The sequence below is a fragment of the Triticum urartu genome, chromosome 6, assembly GCF_003073215.2.
Source record: "Triticum urartu cultivar G1812 chromosome 6, Tu2.1, whole genome shotgun sequence".
In the NCBI taxonomy this organism is placed as follows: domain Eukaryota; kingdom Viridiplantae; phylum Streptophyta; class Magnoliopsida; order Poales; family Poaceae; genus Triticum; species Triticum urartu.
The window spans coordinates 193,956,726-193,973,621 of record NC_053027.1 but is presented as its reverse complement, the minus strand read 5'-3'; the positions used below and the strand labels follow the sequence as shown (position 1 = coordinate 193,973,621).

At 46.3% G+C, this 16,896-nt stretch overlaps 1 protein-coding gene across 13 annotated transcripts; it reads right to left on the bottom strand.

Annotated features, from left to right (window-relative positions):
* Positions 1–8,843: 8,843 nt before the first annotated feature.
* LOC125512342 lies at positions 8,844–16,634 on the bottom strand. Of its 13 annotated transcripts, none has more exons than XR_007285310.1 (6): positions 16,389–16,632; positions 15,184–15,605; positions 14,718–14,969; positions 9,690–13,579; positions 9,349–9,513; positions 8,844–9,210 (listed from the first exon to the last, which is right to left on the bottom strand). XR_007285310.1 is itself a non-coding variant. In XM_048677431.1 (4 exons), the coding sequence occupies exons 2-4, from the start codon at positions 15,580–15,582 to the stop codon at positions 13,532–13,534; spliced, it is 699 nt and encodes a 232-aa protein (XP_048533388.1). In that variant the 5' UTR covers positions 15,583–15,605; positions 16,389–16,632; the 3' UTR covers positions 8,844–13,531. The 13 variants fall into 13 exon arrangements, 2 of the variants coding, with proteins under 2 accessions (XP_048533388.1, XP_048533387.1); XR_007285308.1 differs by having other exon boundaries at positions 8,844–9,513; positions 9,690–9,848; positions 9,920–13,579; XR_007285311.1 differs by having other exon boundaries at positions 8,844–9,513; positions 9,750–9,848; positions 9,920–13,579.
* Between the last annotated feature and the right edge of the window lie 262 nt (positions 16,635–16,896).

The following is a 16,896-nucleotide window of genomic DNA, read 5'->3' as shown; positions in this document are numbered from 1 at the left end:
GCGAGGCGCCGTCCTGGCGCGGTGCAGCGGCGGCGAGAGGAGGCGGCTAGGGTTTAGGGTTTCCGGCTCCTCTGGGAGCCGGGCAATAGAAATAGTCTTATTTCTTAATTCTCAAAATAGTCTTACAGCTCGTATATATAACCATAATCTGAAAATAAAACTAAGATAACTTGCGGGCCTAAGCCTGCCTATTGGGCCTCCTGCGGCCATAGACCTGGCTGGTCATAACATCTCTCCCCGCCTGCGCAAATAGCTCGTCCTCGAGCTGAAAGTTGGGGTAGTGCTGGCGGAACTCCTCGCGCTGCTCCCAAGTAGCGTCCTCCTCTGGTAGTCCAGTCCACCGGATCAACACGTACCAGGAGCCTTGGCGCAGCTGAGCCTTCAACGCCTTCTCTGGCTCAGGAAGGAGACGCCCGTCCGTGATCGGTAGAAGGGCCGGCTATGCCGCGGGTGACTCGCCGCGGAATGGCTTGAGCAGCCCGACATGGAAGACATCATGGATCCACGCGCCTGTCGGAAGCTGCAGACGGTAAGCCACTTTCCCAATGCGTTCCAGGATCGCAAAGGGACCGGCATAGCGAGGACCGAGCTTCTTCCTCGCGCGTGGGTCCAAGGACTGCGTAGAGCGGTGAAGTAGACGCAGCCAGACCCAATCACCCACCGCGTACTCCGCCTCGCGATGGTGGCCATCATAGTAACGTTTGGCCAACTGCTGGGCCTGCAGGAGTCGTTGCTGGACCTCCGCGAGCATCTCATCACGGCTCCTCAGAAGAGCCCCGGCTACCTTGGTCCGTGCCGAGGCCGGATCAACCGGAAGGATCAGCGGGGGTGGCCGGCCATACACCACCTCAAAGGGCATAGCACGGAGGGCGGAGTGATAAGAGGTGTTGTAGCATAGCAGTACTCCGCCCACGAAAGCCAGTCCACCCATGCGCGAGGGCGATCTGTAACACAACGCAAATACATGGCAATCACCTTGTTAACGATCTCAGACTGGTCGTCCGTCTGAGGGTGGAAGGCGGTGCTCAGGCGTAGCTTCACGCCCGCCAGCCGGAAAAGGTCACGCCACACGTGTCCCGTGAACACGGGGTCCCGATCACTGACGATCGAAAAAAGGGAACCCGTGGAGACGGACAATGCCATCGAAGAAGGCCCATGCGACAGATGCCGTTGAATATGGATGGCCAAGCGCGATGAAATGAGCATACTTGGAGAAGCGGTCGACCACCGTGAGAATGACGGACTTGCCACCCACCTTGGGGAGTCCCTCGATGAAGTCCATGGAGATGTCCGCCCAAACCTAAGAGGGACCTCCAAGGGCTGAAGCATACCAGCTGGCCGTAGAGTCTCCGTCTTGTTGCTGGCACGTCACACACGACCGTACCCAGTCACGGACCAGGGCACGATCACCAGGAATGTAGAAGTCGGCGCGGAGACGATGGAGCGTCTTCTGCACTCCCTCATGGCCCGCCGAGTGAGCGAGGCGCAGCACCTGCTGGCGAAGATCGCCGTGCGCCTGTAGGATCGAAAGTATGTCTAGAGGGGGGGTGATTAGACTACTTGACCAAATAAAAACTTAACCTTTTCCCAATTTTAGTTCTTGGCAGATTTTAGCTATTTTAGGACAAGTCAAGCAATCATCACATAATTTAAGCAAGCATGCAAAGAGTATATAGGCAACGGAAAGTAAAGCATGCAACTTGCAAGAATGTAAAGGGAAGGGTTTGGAGAATTCAAACGCAATTGGAGACACGGATGTTTTTCCCGTGGTTCAGACAGGTGGTGATATCCTACATCCACGTTGATGGAGACTTCAACCCACGAAGGGTAACGGTTGCACGAGTCCACACAGGGCTTCACCCAAGGGTAACGGTTGCGCGAGTCCACACAGGGCTCCACCCACGAAGGGTCCACGAAGAAGCAACCACCCACAAAGGGTCCACGAAGAAGCAACCTTGTCTATCCCACCATGGCCATCGCCCACACAGGACTTGCCTCATTAGCGGTAGGTCTTCACGAAGTAGGCGATCTCCTTGCCCTTACAAACTCCTTGGTTCAACTCCACAATCTTGTCGGAGGCTCCCAAGTGACACCTAGCCAATCTAGGAGACACCACTCTCCAAGAAGTAACAAATGGTGTGTAGGTAATGAACTCCTTGCTCTTGTGCTTCAAATGATAGTCTCCCCAACACTCAACTCTCTCTCATAGGATTTGGATTTGGTGGAAAGAAGGTTTGAGTGGAAAGCAACTTGGGAAGGCTAGAGATCAAGATTCATATGGTAGGAATGGAATGTCTTGGTCTCAACACATGAGTAGGTGGTTCTCTCTCAGAACATATGAGTTGGAATGGTGTGTGTATTCTGATGGCTCTCACACGGAATGAGAAGGAGGTGGAGGGGTATATATAGCCTCCACACAAAATCCAACCGTTACACAGTTTTCCAATCTCGGTGGGACCGAATCAATAAGCTCGGTCGAACCGAAAATGTAAACCTAGTGACCGTTAGTGATTTTCGGTGGGACTGACATGCAACTCGGTAGGACCGATATGGTTAGGGTTTGGGCATAACGTAATCTCGGTGAGACCGATTACACAAACTCGATGAGACCGATTTTGGTAATTAGCTAACCAGAGAGTTGGTCAGGCAAACTCGGTGGGACCGATTTGCTCTTTCGGTGAGACCGAGTGGAACTCGGTGAGACCGAAAAGTTACAAACGGGAAACACTGAGTTTACATTGCAATCTCGGTGGGACCGATTCGCTCTTTCGATAAGACCGAAAAGTTACGAAAGGGAAACAGAGAGTTTGCAACCCCATCTCGGTGAGACCGAGATCCTTATCGGTAGAACCGAATTGCTAGGGTTTGGCAGTGGCTAATGACAAGTGAAACTCGGTGGCGCCGGATAGGAAGAATTGGTAGGACCGAGTTTGGCTTAGGGTTTAGGTCATATGTGGATATGGGAGAGTAATTGAGGGTTTTGGAGCATATCACTAAGCACATGAAGCAAGAGGCTCATTAAGCAACACCTCATCCCTCCTTAATAGTATTGGTTTTTCCTAAAGACTCAATGTGATCTTGGATCACTAAAATATAAAATGAAGAGTCTTGAGCTTTTGAGCTTGAGCCAATCCTTTGTCCTTAGCATTTTGAGGGTTCCACTTTCACATCCATGCCATGCCAATCATTGAGGTTTCCTGAAATAATCATCTTGGAATAGCATTAGCTCAATGAGCTATATGTTGTTATGAATTACCAAAACCACCTAGGGATAGTTGCACTTTCAATCTCCCCCTTTTGGTAATTGATGACAACATATAGATCAAAGCTTCGACAAAAGATAATAATCATGAAATATATCGTCGCTTTGAGAAGTATGTGATAAGTAAGAGCTCCCCCTGAATTTGTGCATATTTAAAATTTGCTTTGGACTGCAAATGCACAAAGAGTTAGAGTCATAGGTTACTCTTCCATGTCACATACATCTTGGTGGAACGCTTAAAATGATAAGAATGAAAACATGCACTCATCACCAAAAATAATGAATGATCACATAAGATAGATAAGATAATAGCATTAAGCAAGCATTAAGTGTAGCTTATGATCAATCACATGATCATCAATGTCTCACAAATAATGACATAGTATCTCAAGCACTCAAAAGCAAACAAGTTCGAAAAACCACCAAATAAAGCAAGAGAGAAAAGCAACACTCTCTCTCTCGAAGCCTATGATCTATACATCTTCTCCCCCTTTGGCAACAAGTTACCAAAAAGTTCCTAGAAAATGCATAGCACTAGATCGACGCTCAGGCTTGATCTTCAGGTGGTGGTGGAGTCCGGATCACTCCAAGGACGAAGGCTTCGGTAGATGCTGAAGTAGACGCTGGAGTTGGAGCTGAAGTAGATGCTGGAGCTGGTGGAACTGAGGCTGTGGCTGGTGCTGAGGTGGTGGCTCTTGTGTCAGCAACTGGCACGGCAGACGACCTCGGACCTCTTGGCACTCTGGCAAAGGCATGAGTAGTAGTCCTGCCTCTCCTCTCCTGCATGTCCTCCTGGAGCTGCTCCACTGCAGACTGAACTTCCGTTACTTTGACATCCAAGTCATAGAACTTATGTTCCATGATTCTCTCTAGGCTCTGCTGATTCTGAGTGAGGGTGGCCAGACTTTGCTCAATCCTCAGCGTGGATGCAATCAAGTAACCAAGCTGCTCTTGTTTGGTCTTCAAGAAGTATTCAGATGCCTCCTCTTGAGTAGGCATCTTGGCAGCTTTCTCCTTCCTCGCCTTCTCCTTCTTTGCATATGCTTGTGCAGACGATGGCTCGTTCTCAGTCATCACAACTTCATTGTTCTCAAAATCTGGACGGATGGGCAAATGTTTCTTGTCCAATAAATATATGCCCGTGCCCATCTTGGAGTTGATGAGCTCCTGAATCTGAGGGGCATATCCGCAGCTCCTCTTTTGGTCTGCTGCAGTCCTCTTGATTGTTTCCACTATGAGGCTCATCACCTTGAACTTTTGAGGCACATCAAACACATGTAGCAAGTTGATAGCATGGCCTCTGATCATTTTGTGATCTCCAGACTTGGGCAGTAAGGTGTGCCTTAGTATCCAATTGATCGTCGGGAGCCCTGACAGAAGGTAATGTACTGAGCCAAACTTGAAGGTATCAAGTGCTTCATTTGGGATCTCCTTGTACATATTTGACATTGAGTTGTGGTCCATCTTCTTCTTGGCATAGATATCCAAGTCATCATCTTGCTCCTCTGGGGCATTAATGATCTGTGCCCACTCAGCAACTGTGGATTGGTACCTTGTACCCTCAGACATCCATGTGATCCTCCCATCTGGATAAAAGTGAGCTGTGGAGTAGAACTGCATGATGAGTTCCTCGTTCCACTTTGTGAGCTTCTGCCCAACAAAGTCAGCTACTCCACAAGCTATGAAGCTGTCTTGCACTCCAGGATAGTGCTCCTCATTGTCCTTGATGTATGTCCAATCAACCCATCGCATATCACAGACAATGGGCTTCTTATCTAGAAGCACTGTCTCATAAAAATCCTGCTGCTCCTTGGTGTGAAACCTGTAGTCCACGGCAGTCCTTCTCCTTGAAGCATATGGGTCTGCTTCTCTCCACTTTCTCAGCCCTGAATCTCTCCTGAGCTTCATGTCCTCGGCCACAGGATGAGCATCGTTGTGGTCTGGGATCTTGGGCTTTAGCTTCCTTAGGACATTTTCTTCCTCTTCTTCAGCAACAGTCTCAGGCATTGGGGCCTTGTTCTTTTCAGCTGCAGGAATGCTCCTTGTATTTCTCTTAGGCTTTGGCTTTGGAGCTGACTTGGCCTTGGAAGCAGCTCCCCCTGATTTTATGGCATCTCCCATTAGCTTGGGTGCCTTGGGTGCTGGTGCAGCTACCTCTTCTTCCTCTTCTTCTTCCATGATGGAAGCTTTGCCAAGCACTCTAGCCACAGTCTTCTTCACCCTTTCCTTTCTTTTCTTGCCTTCTGCAGCAACTGGCTCTTGAGGAGTGGGCTTCTCAGTTGAGGCTCTTGCTTTTGACATGGGCTGCCTGCCTGCTGGCCTTTTGATTTTCAGGCCTGGCTTAGTGCCTTGAGCTGGCTCAACTCTCTTGAACGCAGGCCGGCGATCCCGACGAGGAGGCGGGGGGAACCCGCTACGGATCGACGGGTCGGAAAGGCGCCCGCGGTTCTTCTTGGAGGAGACCTCCGTCCACCCACCGTCCATGCCGGATGAGGAAATGGGATCCGTGATGTGCGGAGCGACGATAATGGACTGCAGGCGATGTGGAGGGGGCGGGGGAGAGACCGCTGAGCCGGGCGCAGGACCTACGATGATGGACTGAAGCCTATGGGGAGGAGGCGCCCCCAGATCCGGCGCACTAAATGCCTCCCCAGCCCTCGAGCATTCACCGCGGTGCAGCAGCCGCGGCGGGGAAGGCGGATCTGGAGGGGGCAGCGGTGCAGCGGACGGACCGTCGGGGGAAGCCCGATCCCCTCCTCTGCACATCGATCCACAGCTGGATCCAGAGCGCGGGGAGCGCGGCGCGCCCATGCCGCTAGGCGCTAGCGTTGAGCTGTGGCCGCCGCGGCCGGAGTGGCCAGCGGCGCAGCGAGGGTTGGGGGGTGGCCGCCGCGGCCGGAGTGGCCAGCGGCGCGGGGCGGGGAGGGAGCTAGGTCTCTTCTCTCTGACTCGACCAAGACTTGTTCACTACTTGGGGGCCACTGTAATGAGCTTTACCGTCTACTTGTTTCTTGCCGACCTTGTGATGTAGGAGCAGGTCCTAGGCTCTGTTGATGAAGGCGTGTATGGCCTACTCGTCAAAGATTGTTGTCAACGTATTGCGCTCCTTAAGCCATCAGAAGATGAAGTTGCCTACTAGCTCTGTCACCCTGGATGCACTTATGGAGGTCATATGCATCGACGTGGCACTGGTACGTTCCTTCAATATTATTGGTGAAGGCACTCTCAAAGTCGCTCCAGTTGTGAATGGAGCTTGGTGGAAGCTCATTCAGCCATGTGTGTACCGACCCTGTGAGGTAGAGGGCCACGTACCTGAGAACGTTGTCGATGTCGCCTCCCACCATGTCCTACATCGTAAGGCAAACGCCGAGTCAGTGGTCCGGCTTCGAGTCTCCCGAGTTTTTGTCGATGCCGCGTATGATAAACGGCTTTGGGAAGGGGTGGGTTATCACCCCGTAGGCAAAGCATGGAGGGGCGATACTGGCGGTCAGGGATGCTGAACATGGCGCCAGGGGCTCATAGTTGTACCCGTACCGCTCCTTCTCTCAAACCCCGATATGATTGCGAAGGTCGGGATGATAACCAAGGCGTTCGTGCGTAGGGGGAGGTCATGACGGGGTGGACGAGTGTCGCCCTGTGATGGCTGAGACCGGTAGGCGTAGGTTCCCCGGCTCCTCCAATGGTGCCATCACCCTGGGTTGGGAGCCCTAGCGATTATGTTGTCGTGGATGACCTACCACGAAGAGGATGTCGTCGGTGCCATCAAGGCAAAGCCTTGATTGCTCGCATTTTCCTATAGCTCAACAACGCTCCACGACACGATCCAGAGCTGGTTGATGATGTTTGCGACCGGGACGCTCGGGGTATCTTAAAGCCAATAGGCAAGTACTACAGTTGTCTGGAGGTTTCTAGCCGCAGTTCGGATGAACTCGGGCTCCTCGATATTGTTGATGTCGTTACCAGTCTCTCGCTCGTGATCTGCAAGGGTTATGGTGGTTGAACACGTTTGGTGTCGAGGTCGATGTCGCTGCTCATTGGCCATGATTTCTCGCCACCGAGCCTGATGCGCGGCGGCCTCCTCTTTGTCCTTCTACAGTTGTATGTGGGCAGGGGCAGCTACAGTAGCCAACCTGATGGCCTCCATGGCCCTTATGGTGGGGTCATCCGCTGGCAACGACGTGCTGAGTAGCCACAGTGCTTCGTCAAACGATCAATGGGGTCATTTTTTGTGTGGCGAAGACCGAGGGACCAGCCCCAGGGGTCATGAAACCCGGGTGTCTGGTGGCCGGGGCTGAGAAGCCGGGAGGGCTTCGGTTGAATGATGTGGAAGCTAGGGGTGCAAAAGGATCGACGGTCATAGTAGTGATGACCGGGGGTGATAAAGTCAGCGCAACATTGCAATCCTTTGGCTTGTGGTCGTCGATGAGTGCACAGTTGGTGCATATCATGGCGACCAGATGGAATACATGGGTGGGCTGGTGGGTTAGCATGGTGTCGATGTCGTGTCCCGATCACATGATCGTGATCTAGTTGCAGCTTGGGGAAGCGGTGGAACGCAAAGTCAGAGGTCGCCATAGTGGTCGACGACGAATGCGAGCAAATGAAAATGGTTCGGGGGCAGGCGGCGCGTCGATGTGGAGTCGTCCTGCCTCATTCACAATGAAGGTGAGAGCAGAAAGTAAAGCTCTGGCCCGACGCGTCACCGAGCATTATCATAGATCTGATTTGGAGTCAGTCCCTTGACTGGCGCGCCAACCGCCAGTTCTGGCCGTGGAGGCTAGATGCATTGCCCGCGTTGTGGCCGGCCTTCCTTCGACCTTGAACGAGGGGGGAAACCCCGTGCTCAGAGGAGGTGGTCCTGGCGATTGACACTGCTGACTCCGGGTTGGAGATGGCGGACATCGCCGTCGACAAGGGCGACAGTATCCTGACCCCTCGATGGATAGGGGGGCAGTTCCGCCTCACCATGGAGGCAGAGCACCTCATGGCGGAGGTGCACCTCGAGGCGGAGCACGCGGACATTGTCGCCCCTACCGAGCTCTACGCCAACCAAGCCTTCGTTGTGGAAAACACACCATCCTCGAGGCAGTGATGGCAAATAGCCACAAGCTCTTCATCCACAACCGAGAGCGAGAAGAGATCTTTGCGGACAAGGACGACCATGATCATGAGGCCGACGGCTCCGGCTAGCGACTCCTTAGGAAGTATAGACTTTAGTATGTACTCCCTCCGTTCTCAAATATAAGTCTTTATAGAGATTCCAACAAGTGACTACATACGAAGTAAAACGAGTGAATCCGCATTCTAAAATATGTCTACATGCATCCTTATGTTGTAATCCATTTGAAATGTCTAAAAGGACTTATATTTAGAAACAGAGGGAGTAGTTTACAATTTTATTTTCAAATGTAGTTGCATCTCATTTTTATCTACGCATGGATGTATGAAATCTTCTCATTTTACGTTGCAGGCTTTTGTATGGTTTTAAGGGTTCGTCAATAAGGGAATAAGGGGAATGGTTGCACGAACGGACAAATGGGGGCGACCGGCTGCCCAGTTCGGTTGAAGATGCACTTACTGATTAAATAAGCATCACCAAGTTATAAACACCTATTGTAATTACATTTAGTCCACCTTTCAGTCTGAGTGTGGCCCTTCAAAAAGAATTAGCTTGTGGTTAATCTAGGGAGCACCAAGTCCATAGAACTTTGGAGGAATTCTAAGAGGGGTAAAATCTTGTATAATTTCAGTCGAACATCTAAAGATCTATTTGTACAAAGTTGTGTGCTTTCGTTTAGGATACAAGGTTTTCTGTTCCTACGTTTCAGAATCCTGAATTTCAAAGGGGTCTTATAGTTACTCCTTGGGCCTCAGCAGTAAATGAATAGAACAAGGATCAATCCAGAGCATCTATCTTCTTTCCATGAGTTTTTTTTTCCTGTTCCTATCTATGAGCCAATCTGAAATCAGAATCTCATGGACAGGCTTGAATTTAATCACGTGAAATGCGTGAAAAAAGGACAGATGTCAAATCAATAGAAAAGACAAGTATGCCAGTGATCTTACTTAACAATTCCACATCTTACCCGCAGGCAGGCTGCAGAAACCCCATAATAGCAAATAAGAATCATCAATTTTGTGATAAGTAGAAGACTTTTGCACTGCATCCAGAGAAACCATACTGTGTCTGATCTCCCCTTTTCTTCATTGGGTATGGATACATACATATAACACTACATAATGCTGATCACCTGAAAAAGCATTAATGTATTAAAAAATGAGTGCACCTTCAAGCTAAAAGCAGTATATTTTGACAGGGGTTAGAATTAATTACTACTGTATCAGAGATCTTGTTGCATGTACGGGTCATGATGTCAATTTACGTACAAGCATAAGACAGGTAAAAACATCAGGATGCTTTTATTACCAAAGTATCTTCACAGATTTCCTGACACATGCAAGCCCTCATCATGAATTTAGTACTAACCCTCAGTGTCGATCATTCCTTCCTTCTTTTGTTATATTATGCTTTAGCCTCCTTTATGAAGTTATCCAGGGCTAGCCCTCCGTGTCAATGCCAGCTTTTCTAAAGAGAAAAAGATTTGCCATCATCCATGATTACAAATTTATGGGCACAAATGCAAGTCATGTACTCACGTATATCATCATATCAACCAGGCAAATTGGGTCATACCCAAATCTGAAATGTTCCTCCATGTCCAACATTACAGCTTAAGCTTAGGGGCAAGTGTGGATGTGCGTTCAGTCATGAACCTCAACAGCCATATCTCAACTTGTGGACGACTTGGATACTATAGCATCCAAGTATGAGAACCATCAGATGGATAAGCACCGTGGTAGAAACAACCTCACCGTACACTGATAGATGCCTGATGGCTGACTTCACAAAATTCAGATCATAGTGCTCCCCAGCCACATGGCGGGTCTCCTTGGATCTGTATGCAGCTGCTTTTTCTGTGTCATTGACATCCCCGATGGCTGAGCCACTGAAAAAGAAGCGTTGCATGATGAACAGCACCGCTCCAGGTGCTGTGCTAATGCATCAGAATAATAGATCCAGCCGCAAGGATACAAAACACGCATCCCCAGGAAAAGCAGAGATGGATCATCTGAAATAGTGATTCTAACTACTCATTTCATTTCAACTCGTTTCTAGGAAAGAAATAATCAATGCTATGTACCAGGATTCCAATTCATGAAACAAGTGGAGGAATATGCTCCACACCAAAAGGGACAGATCACGGATTAGACAGGAAAAGCTTTCTTTCTTACTCAGGGTACTCAGACCAATGACAAAGATTCCTATTATTACTATTATTACTCAAACATTACCAATACATACATTTTAAAATATCAAACCTCAATTCCAGAAGCTATTCATAGAATACTATAAACACCATCGAAGATTAAGTAAAAAAACAAAATACTGAATAGCTCACTCCAAGCCTTTGGGCTGACCTGAGAAAGCGGAGCTGTGACTCAATCAGTTGAGCCATCAGAATAAAAGACCACCTGAACAATAGTACATACCTTTGCTAGAAAGCCTGTGAATGGGTTACCAAAACACAGCAGAGTGTGCCGTAAAAATAAAGCTGCAATGGATCAGCATCAAGCCTGTTATATCCACATGTCGGCTGAAAACATACAGAAAGTGCCCATTTTCTTTGCACGTCAATATCCTGATAAGATCTCCTGAGATCAACTATGGCATTGCATCCAAGAGCACTTTTATCTATAGATGATCCCCAAATAGTTCTAGCTGGCACAATTGTAAGGGAACCACAGCACCTCAATCATCTGTTAGTTTTGTTTTCTCAGTGAACATCGTGTGCATAATTAAGTTGTAACGGAAAGCAACAAGGATACCATTATTCAAAAAGAGAAGTTACTATCATATTATAAAGAACATCAGAATTTTTTTAGTCCTAACATTTTTTTGTTACAGATAAGAGTACATAAATTTGCCCAGACCTTGTCTTATACCATTATGACCTTAGTATGTCTTGTAGACAGAATAAATAAATCTTTCACTACGAAAATGAAATGTATTAAATAAATATTCTATTGCCTCCTAACTTACGATGTCGCCTAGGTGAAAACTACAAGTCAGTAAATGAGAACAGCCAAGTAGCGTTTTGGCATCAGATTGAGATCATCTGGTCTGTGCCTCTAAGCTAATGTTCCATACCAAATGGCTTATAATCAAGGCGAGCAAATAAAAACTAGAAAGTTCTTAAAATGAAAAAGGTCAGTCTTGGTTAGTTTAGATTGGTTTAGCCAACAGACCAGAAGCAAGCACTCTCCAGTTTTCCTTTCTGCAGTATGTTTTCTGAACTCATTGTCATCAATTACAAAATAAAGATACTGCAGCTTCTCTTTTCGTACAAAAACTGAGGTCTTACCAATCTGAAAAAGAATTGCTGTAGTGAATCATGTCAGGCCTAGTTGGCTAGTACATCAACTTTTTTCATACAAAAAACAGTCAGAAATAGTCTCCACGACCCAAACTTCAAAGGTTTTTTTTGTTATAATCAAATATAGCTGTCAGGGAAAAAAATCCTGGCTAACAACAAGGTGCTATCTGCATGCTGCTTCATACAGAAGTTATACATCAAGAAATGTTTTGCGCCGTATAAATGAGAGTTTGTAAATATGAGTGGAAAAGTTTTCGCACATAGCCTTCTCAGCATACTGCATTTCCAATATGTAACAACCTTAATATCTAAAAAGCTTCGTATCGTGATGGTTGGAATATATATACATGTTTCTGTTGAATATTTTGCATTATTCTAGCCAAGCATACTGCAAATTACAGATTCATTTCACAAAAACACATCCAACTCATTAAATGTTCATTAAATATTTTGAATTGTTACTGGCCAAGCATACTACAAATTACAGATTTATTTCACAAAAATTCATTCAACTCATTAAATGTTCAGACAAGTGTGAAACATAAACAACTGTGCCGGTTGCTCTGGGGCAGGTACACTGAATGGTGTGCTTCATATCATAGACTGAACCAGTAGTGTCACAACACCACGCACAAATATAATTACATAGAGCGATGAAAAAAGAATATCTGTAGTATGGACAACATGACTGTAGGAGGATTAACAAGTGTTGCCATTACACATACAAGTCATAAGAACATCCCAATGTTTTTTAATACAAAAGTGGCACAGTAGGACACAGACTAGGATTTTATACTGAGAAACTACAAGGGACATGTAGGTAAATCTGTAGACCCAACCTCATCCACATATCAGTAAGAAGGCCAAAATAAGCATTACTTTTCAGGTAAGTACTTTTACATTTATGAAATACAAAGGTAGTCTCCATAACTCCTTATAAGGATATCAAGAAGATCATGTAGTAACACATCTGAGTCAGCACTTTTCAGAGAAATACTTTACACTTGCAATATCTATCATGTATGAGAATTAACAAACCTACCGTAGAACTGCTGAGCCTGAGGATAAACAATATGCCTACTAACCTACTAACTTACCTCTCAATATCCACATCAAGTAAGTTGCAGGTGTAGCTCACTGTACATGCCAAAAACCAATAAGTCTACCTAGGGATAGTCTCCCTCATTCCCCAGAATGCGCCAAATAATCATTTAGCTGACATGAATTCTTGCAAAGCAAAAACCAGCTATTAACTTCAATAGATGAGCTTCCGAGACCTAGCATTTGAAGAGTACTGTCGCCAAGATAAATCTCTGAAAACTACTTTAACAATTCACATGTGCTATGACTACTATCTACTTTTATCGTCATATAATCCATACCTATATTTATTGAGCTTTTCAACTTAAACAACACAATTTTTATATTAATTTAGCGATTAATCACATAGATCGCAATGTGCAATTATGATATCCAATTCCTTCCTTTACCAACAGAGCAACATATCCAGATTATTGCACACTTAACTGCTCCTTTGTTTTCCTTGTTCAGGAAAGGACATGGTCAGAATATCCAATAAATGCTGTAGTAGTTCTCTGTACTGACATAAGCATTCTTTTTTGCAAACATGCTGCATGTTGAATATTACCATTAACTTATTTGTTCATTAATGCCAAGCCAAATTCCTGTCCAGTATCCTTGCAAAAGCTAGTAGAGCCCTAAAAGAAGCTAAAAAAGGAAGATATGAAACAAACAGAAAAAATTGGATACGAACCAAAGTTTGATGGAAATTGCCACATTGGTCACCAAGTAAACCATGTGACAAACTCCTCCATCAACACAGACCTACCGAAGGATGCTTTACAAGCCTCCAACTTCGGCCCTGAAAATGCATGAGAAGCATCAGATGACATCTTTTCCTATTATTTCTGTTACAATTGCACACCATCGGTGATGGCTTCTAATGCTATGAGCAAAGGTGTTTAACAAGCTAGGATGTTGGTCAACTGTCAGGTTACACATCTATAAGATGTAGGAGAAGTTGAAAATACACCAGCATATTCAAAATGGACAGTTCAAGTAACATACTGAATACATGGAAACTTGTTTGCTGAGCATGCAGAATAATAGAACAGAAATTTCATTGCCATCTTAAGTCACTCAATTACAACCACGTAGCAGACTGGGGGGATTCAATTACCACATATCAATGGCTTTGTCACAGCAGCAAAAAAACAACACAAGATAGTAAGAATTAAGAAGACAGCTGGTTCCATTATAGAAAGAGACCTTTGACTCAGTGGGGGCAAAAGTTGTACTGAAAAGTTTAATAAATCTATCATACAAAAAATTCCCCTTTCTACACGGTTAATACAGAGCGTCAAGTACACCAACAAGTGACTGGTATCTTCAGAGTCCACACTAACCATAAATCCACTATTCTAAAGTAAGCGATATGACAACATAACAAACAAATTCTAAGCCTCTTCATTCATAACTTTTAATGGCTATCTAGAACAAACTGCAGAGTTAGCCAAATTCCTTAACTCTGATAAATGTTCATCAGTAGAGATGTTCAGTGTAAGCCTCAGATTAGTCATCAAAGCCTCTTGCTCCCAGCTAATTGATCCATAAGCATATAGTGCCATCATTGTTGCACGATAAGCATGCAACTCAAGCAGATGGGTTTCTTCCCCCAGACCACCTTTAATTGGAAGAGGTGATTCAGTTCCAGATACAGAAGCTTCATCATCATCATCAGTCCTACTACAAATATCTCCACTGTCGTACTCCTGAGGATGTGCTTGTCTATAGGGGCTACCGTAGGGATTGCAACTACCAACAGAGGATGCGGCACTATCAGTATCACTATCTTGAGTTGTTACAGAGGGATACTGATAATCAACATTAGCATTAACCACTGCAAGGTTTGTTTTAGGAAAGCCATTTGCTCTGTTATTTAAGGAATCATGCATGCATTTTTCACCCAGCATTAAGCATGGGGAATCAACAGCATCTACCTTATCCATCAAATGAAGAGAATCTCCAGGACCAAGATGTTGGCGTCTTCCATCTCTGCAAGAAGTCTGAAATCTCTTAGTAACTTCACTGCGCTGCATAGGGAAAGCTGATGCAGCAGAGGTTTTCCTCTTCATGCCTCGAGACATATTGTCTTCAAACACATTCTTGTTCTTTAATAGAAGATGACTGCCCCCTGAATTTCCACCTTTTGTCCGACTCCTGTGTGAACCAGCAGCACATCTTGCAGAATCCTGAAAGTAATAACCATGGCGTTAGCGAGTTATTACTATTTACCAGACACTGAAGACTCTCTTCAAGCACTACAGTATATACTATTTAAAATGGAAATAAATAAGGCTGTGTCAACTGTTTGCCATAAGTTGTCCATAATTTCCATAACAGGCATAACATAGAAGCTTGTGCAACAATAATAAGTATTGGATAATTTGAAGGGGTGAACTGTACCTTTGGAAGAGCAACCCATTTGCCATCTTGCCAAAGCTGCCTTGTCCTAAGGTTGGATGCATCTACCCTCAATTCTAGGGAGGATCCGAGGAGCCTGACAAGATAGTACTCATGACCAAGCAATCTCACGACTTCCACAACCTTCCATGAATAGCTGTCGAAGACTTCAAGGATGTCGCCTGGGACCCAGCACACCAGACCATCTGGGGACGGGGGAGAAGGCCTTATCACCTTTCTTGGAACCCTTTCAATGGCCAGACTACCGTCAAGCAGACATGGATCATAGCTTACGAGATAGGTGTGCCCATTGCCAGAAAGGATCTCGGCAGGCCTCCAGGAACCGAAAGGTGCCTCCGCCTTCTGCAGTACCTCCACCTTGCCCCCTTTGCGGAATTTCATAGCGTCTTGCTATTTGCCAAGCACTGTTGCAGATAGATCACAAATTTTAGTATTTGAGCCAATGTGTTCTTAAAAACAGGATAAAAGATCTAAACTTGTCAAGGAGTATTGAATCGAACAAGATAAACTAATAAACATAACACGGATGATACTATCACATTGAAAGACAAATTCATCATAGATCAGAATGGGATTTCTGAAGTGTATTGTGCTGCAACCAATTTTTTATGTTATCTTGCACATCAGAACCTTACAGTAAACTGCAACGGTTGCACGTGCAGATTCAGTGCAATCGGATGCATCGAATCACCAATCCATAGGACAACAGATAGACGAACTGACTGGTTTAATTACTAGACTAGAATAGTCGGACGAGAATACTTGGCATGAGAAATTGCTACGGGCACAACTATCCTCTGCAGCAAGTAATCAAGGAAGAGATTACCCGACGTATCGCCCACCAGATCAACAATAATCCATGGCGGACAGTTCAAGCAGACTCGCAATCTGGATTACCAGGCCAGAAATACTCCTAGAGGAATTACGGGCTCGTACATCGACGAGAAACAGATCGAATAAACTAGTAAATCCGCGCAGCAGAACGATCTGTCTATTCTAGTGAGTTCCCGAACAAGCACCTTCGAACTGGGGACCAGGAAACTATGGCGCTTAGTCAACCAGCTAATCAATCAATGCGATTACTCTCGCCGCCGCCTCCATCCCCGCATCAAGAACAACGCCCGCCCCAGACTCTAGAAAGAACGACAAAAAATTCAAAGACGGAACAGGAGGAAGGGGGCGCAAACCTTGCGATGCCGACTGCGGCCGCGGCCGGGAAGAAGCACGGAGAGAAAATCCGAGGAAAGGCTCCGCCGCGCGCCCAGAACTCCGCCCTGATTCTCCGCCCCGCGAGAGGAGAGATTAGACGAAGGAGAAAACCGGAGAGAAATCGTGAAGCGGAAGAAAAAAGGGAATCCGGAAATTAATTTTCTTTAATTAATTAACCTGGGAGGGTTGCGGATTTTATACGTGTGTATCGAGGAGGGGGGGAGGTTGCGTTGCGTGGTGGCGCTTTCCAGAGCAAGGCGACAACTGAAGCCGCATCTCGGCCGTCGGATTGGAACTGCCATCCACTGTGCTCTCGGTCCACAGCCTCGGCGCCCGGGCCTTTCCGTCCGATGCGGATCGGGCGGCTCGGATGGGTCGCGCCCTTCCGTGGTAAATTACCAACCCTTTCTTTTACTTATTTTTATTTAAGATAAGATGAAAATTATCAACCCTTTCTTGGGCTGTCCGTTACGGTGCGTATGGTGT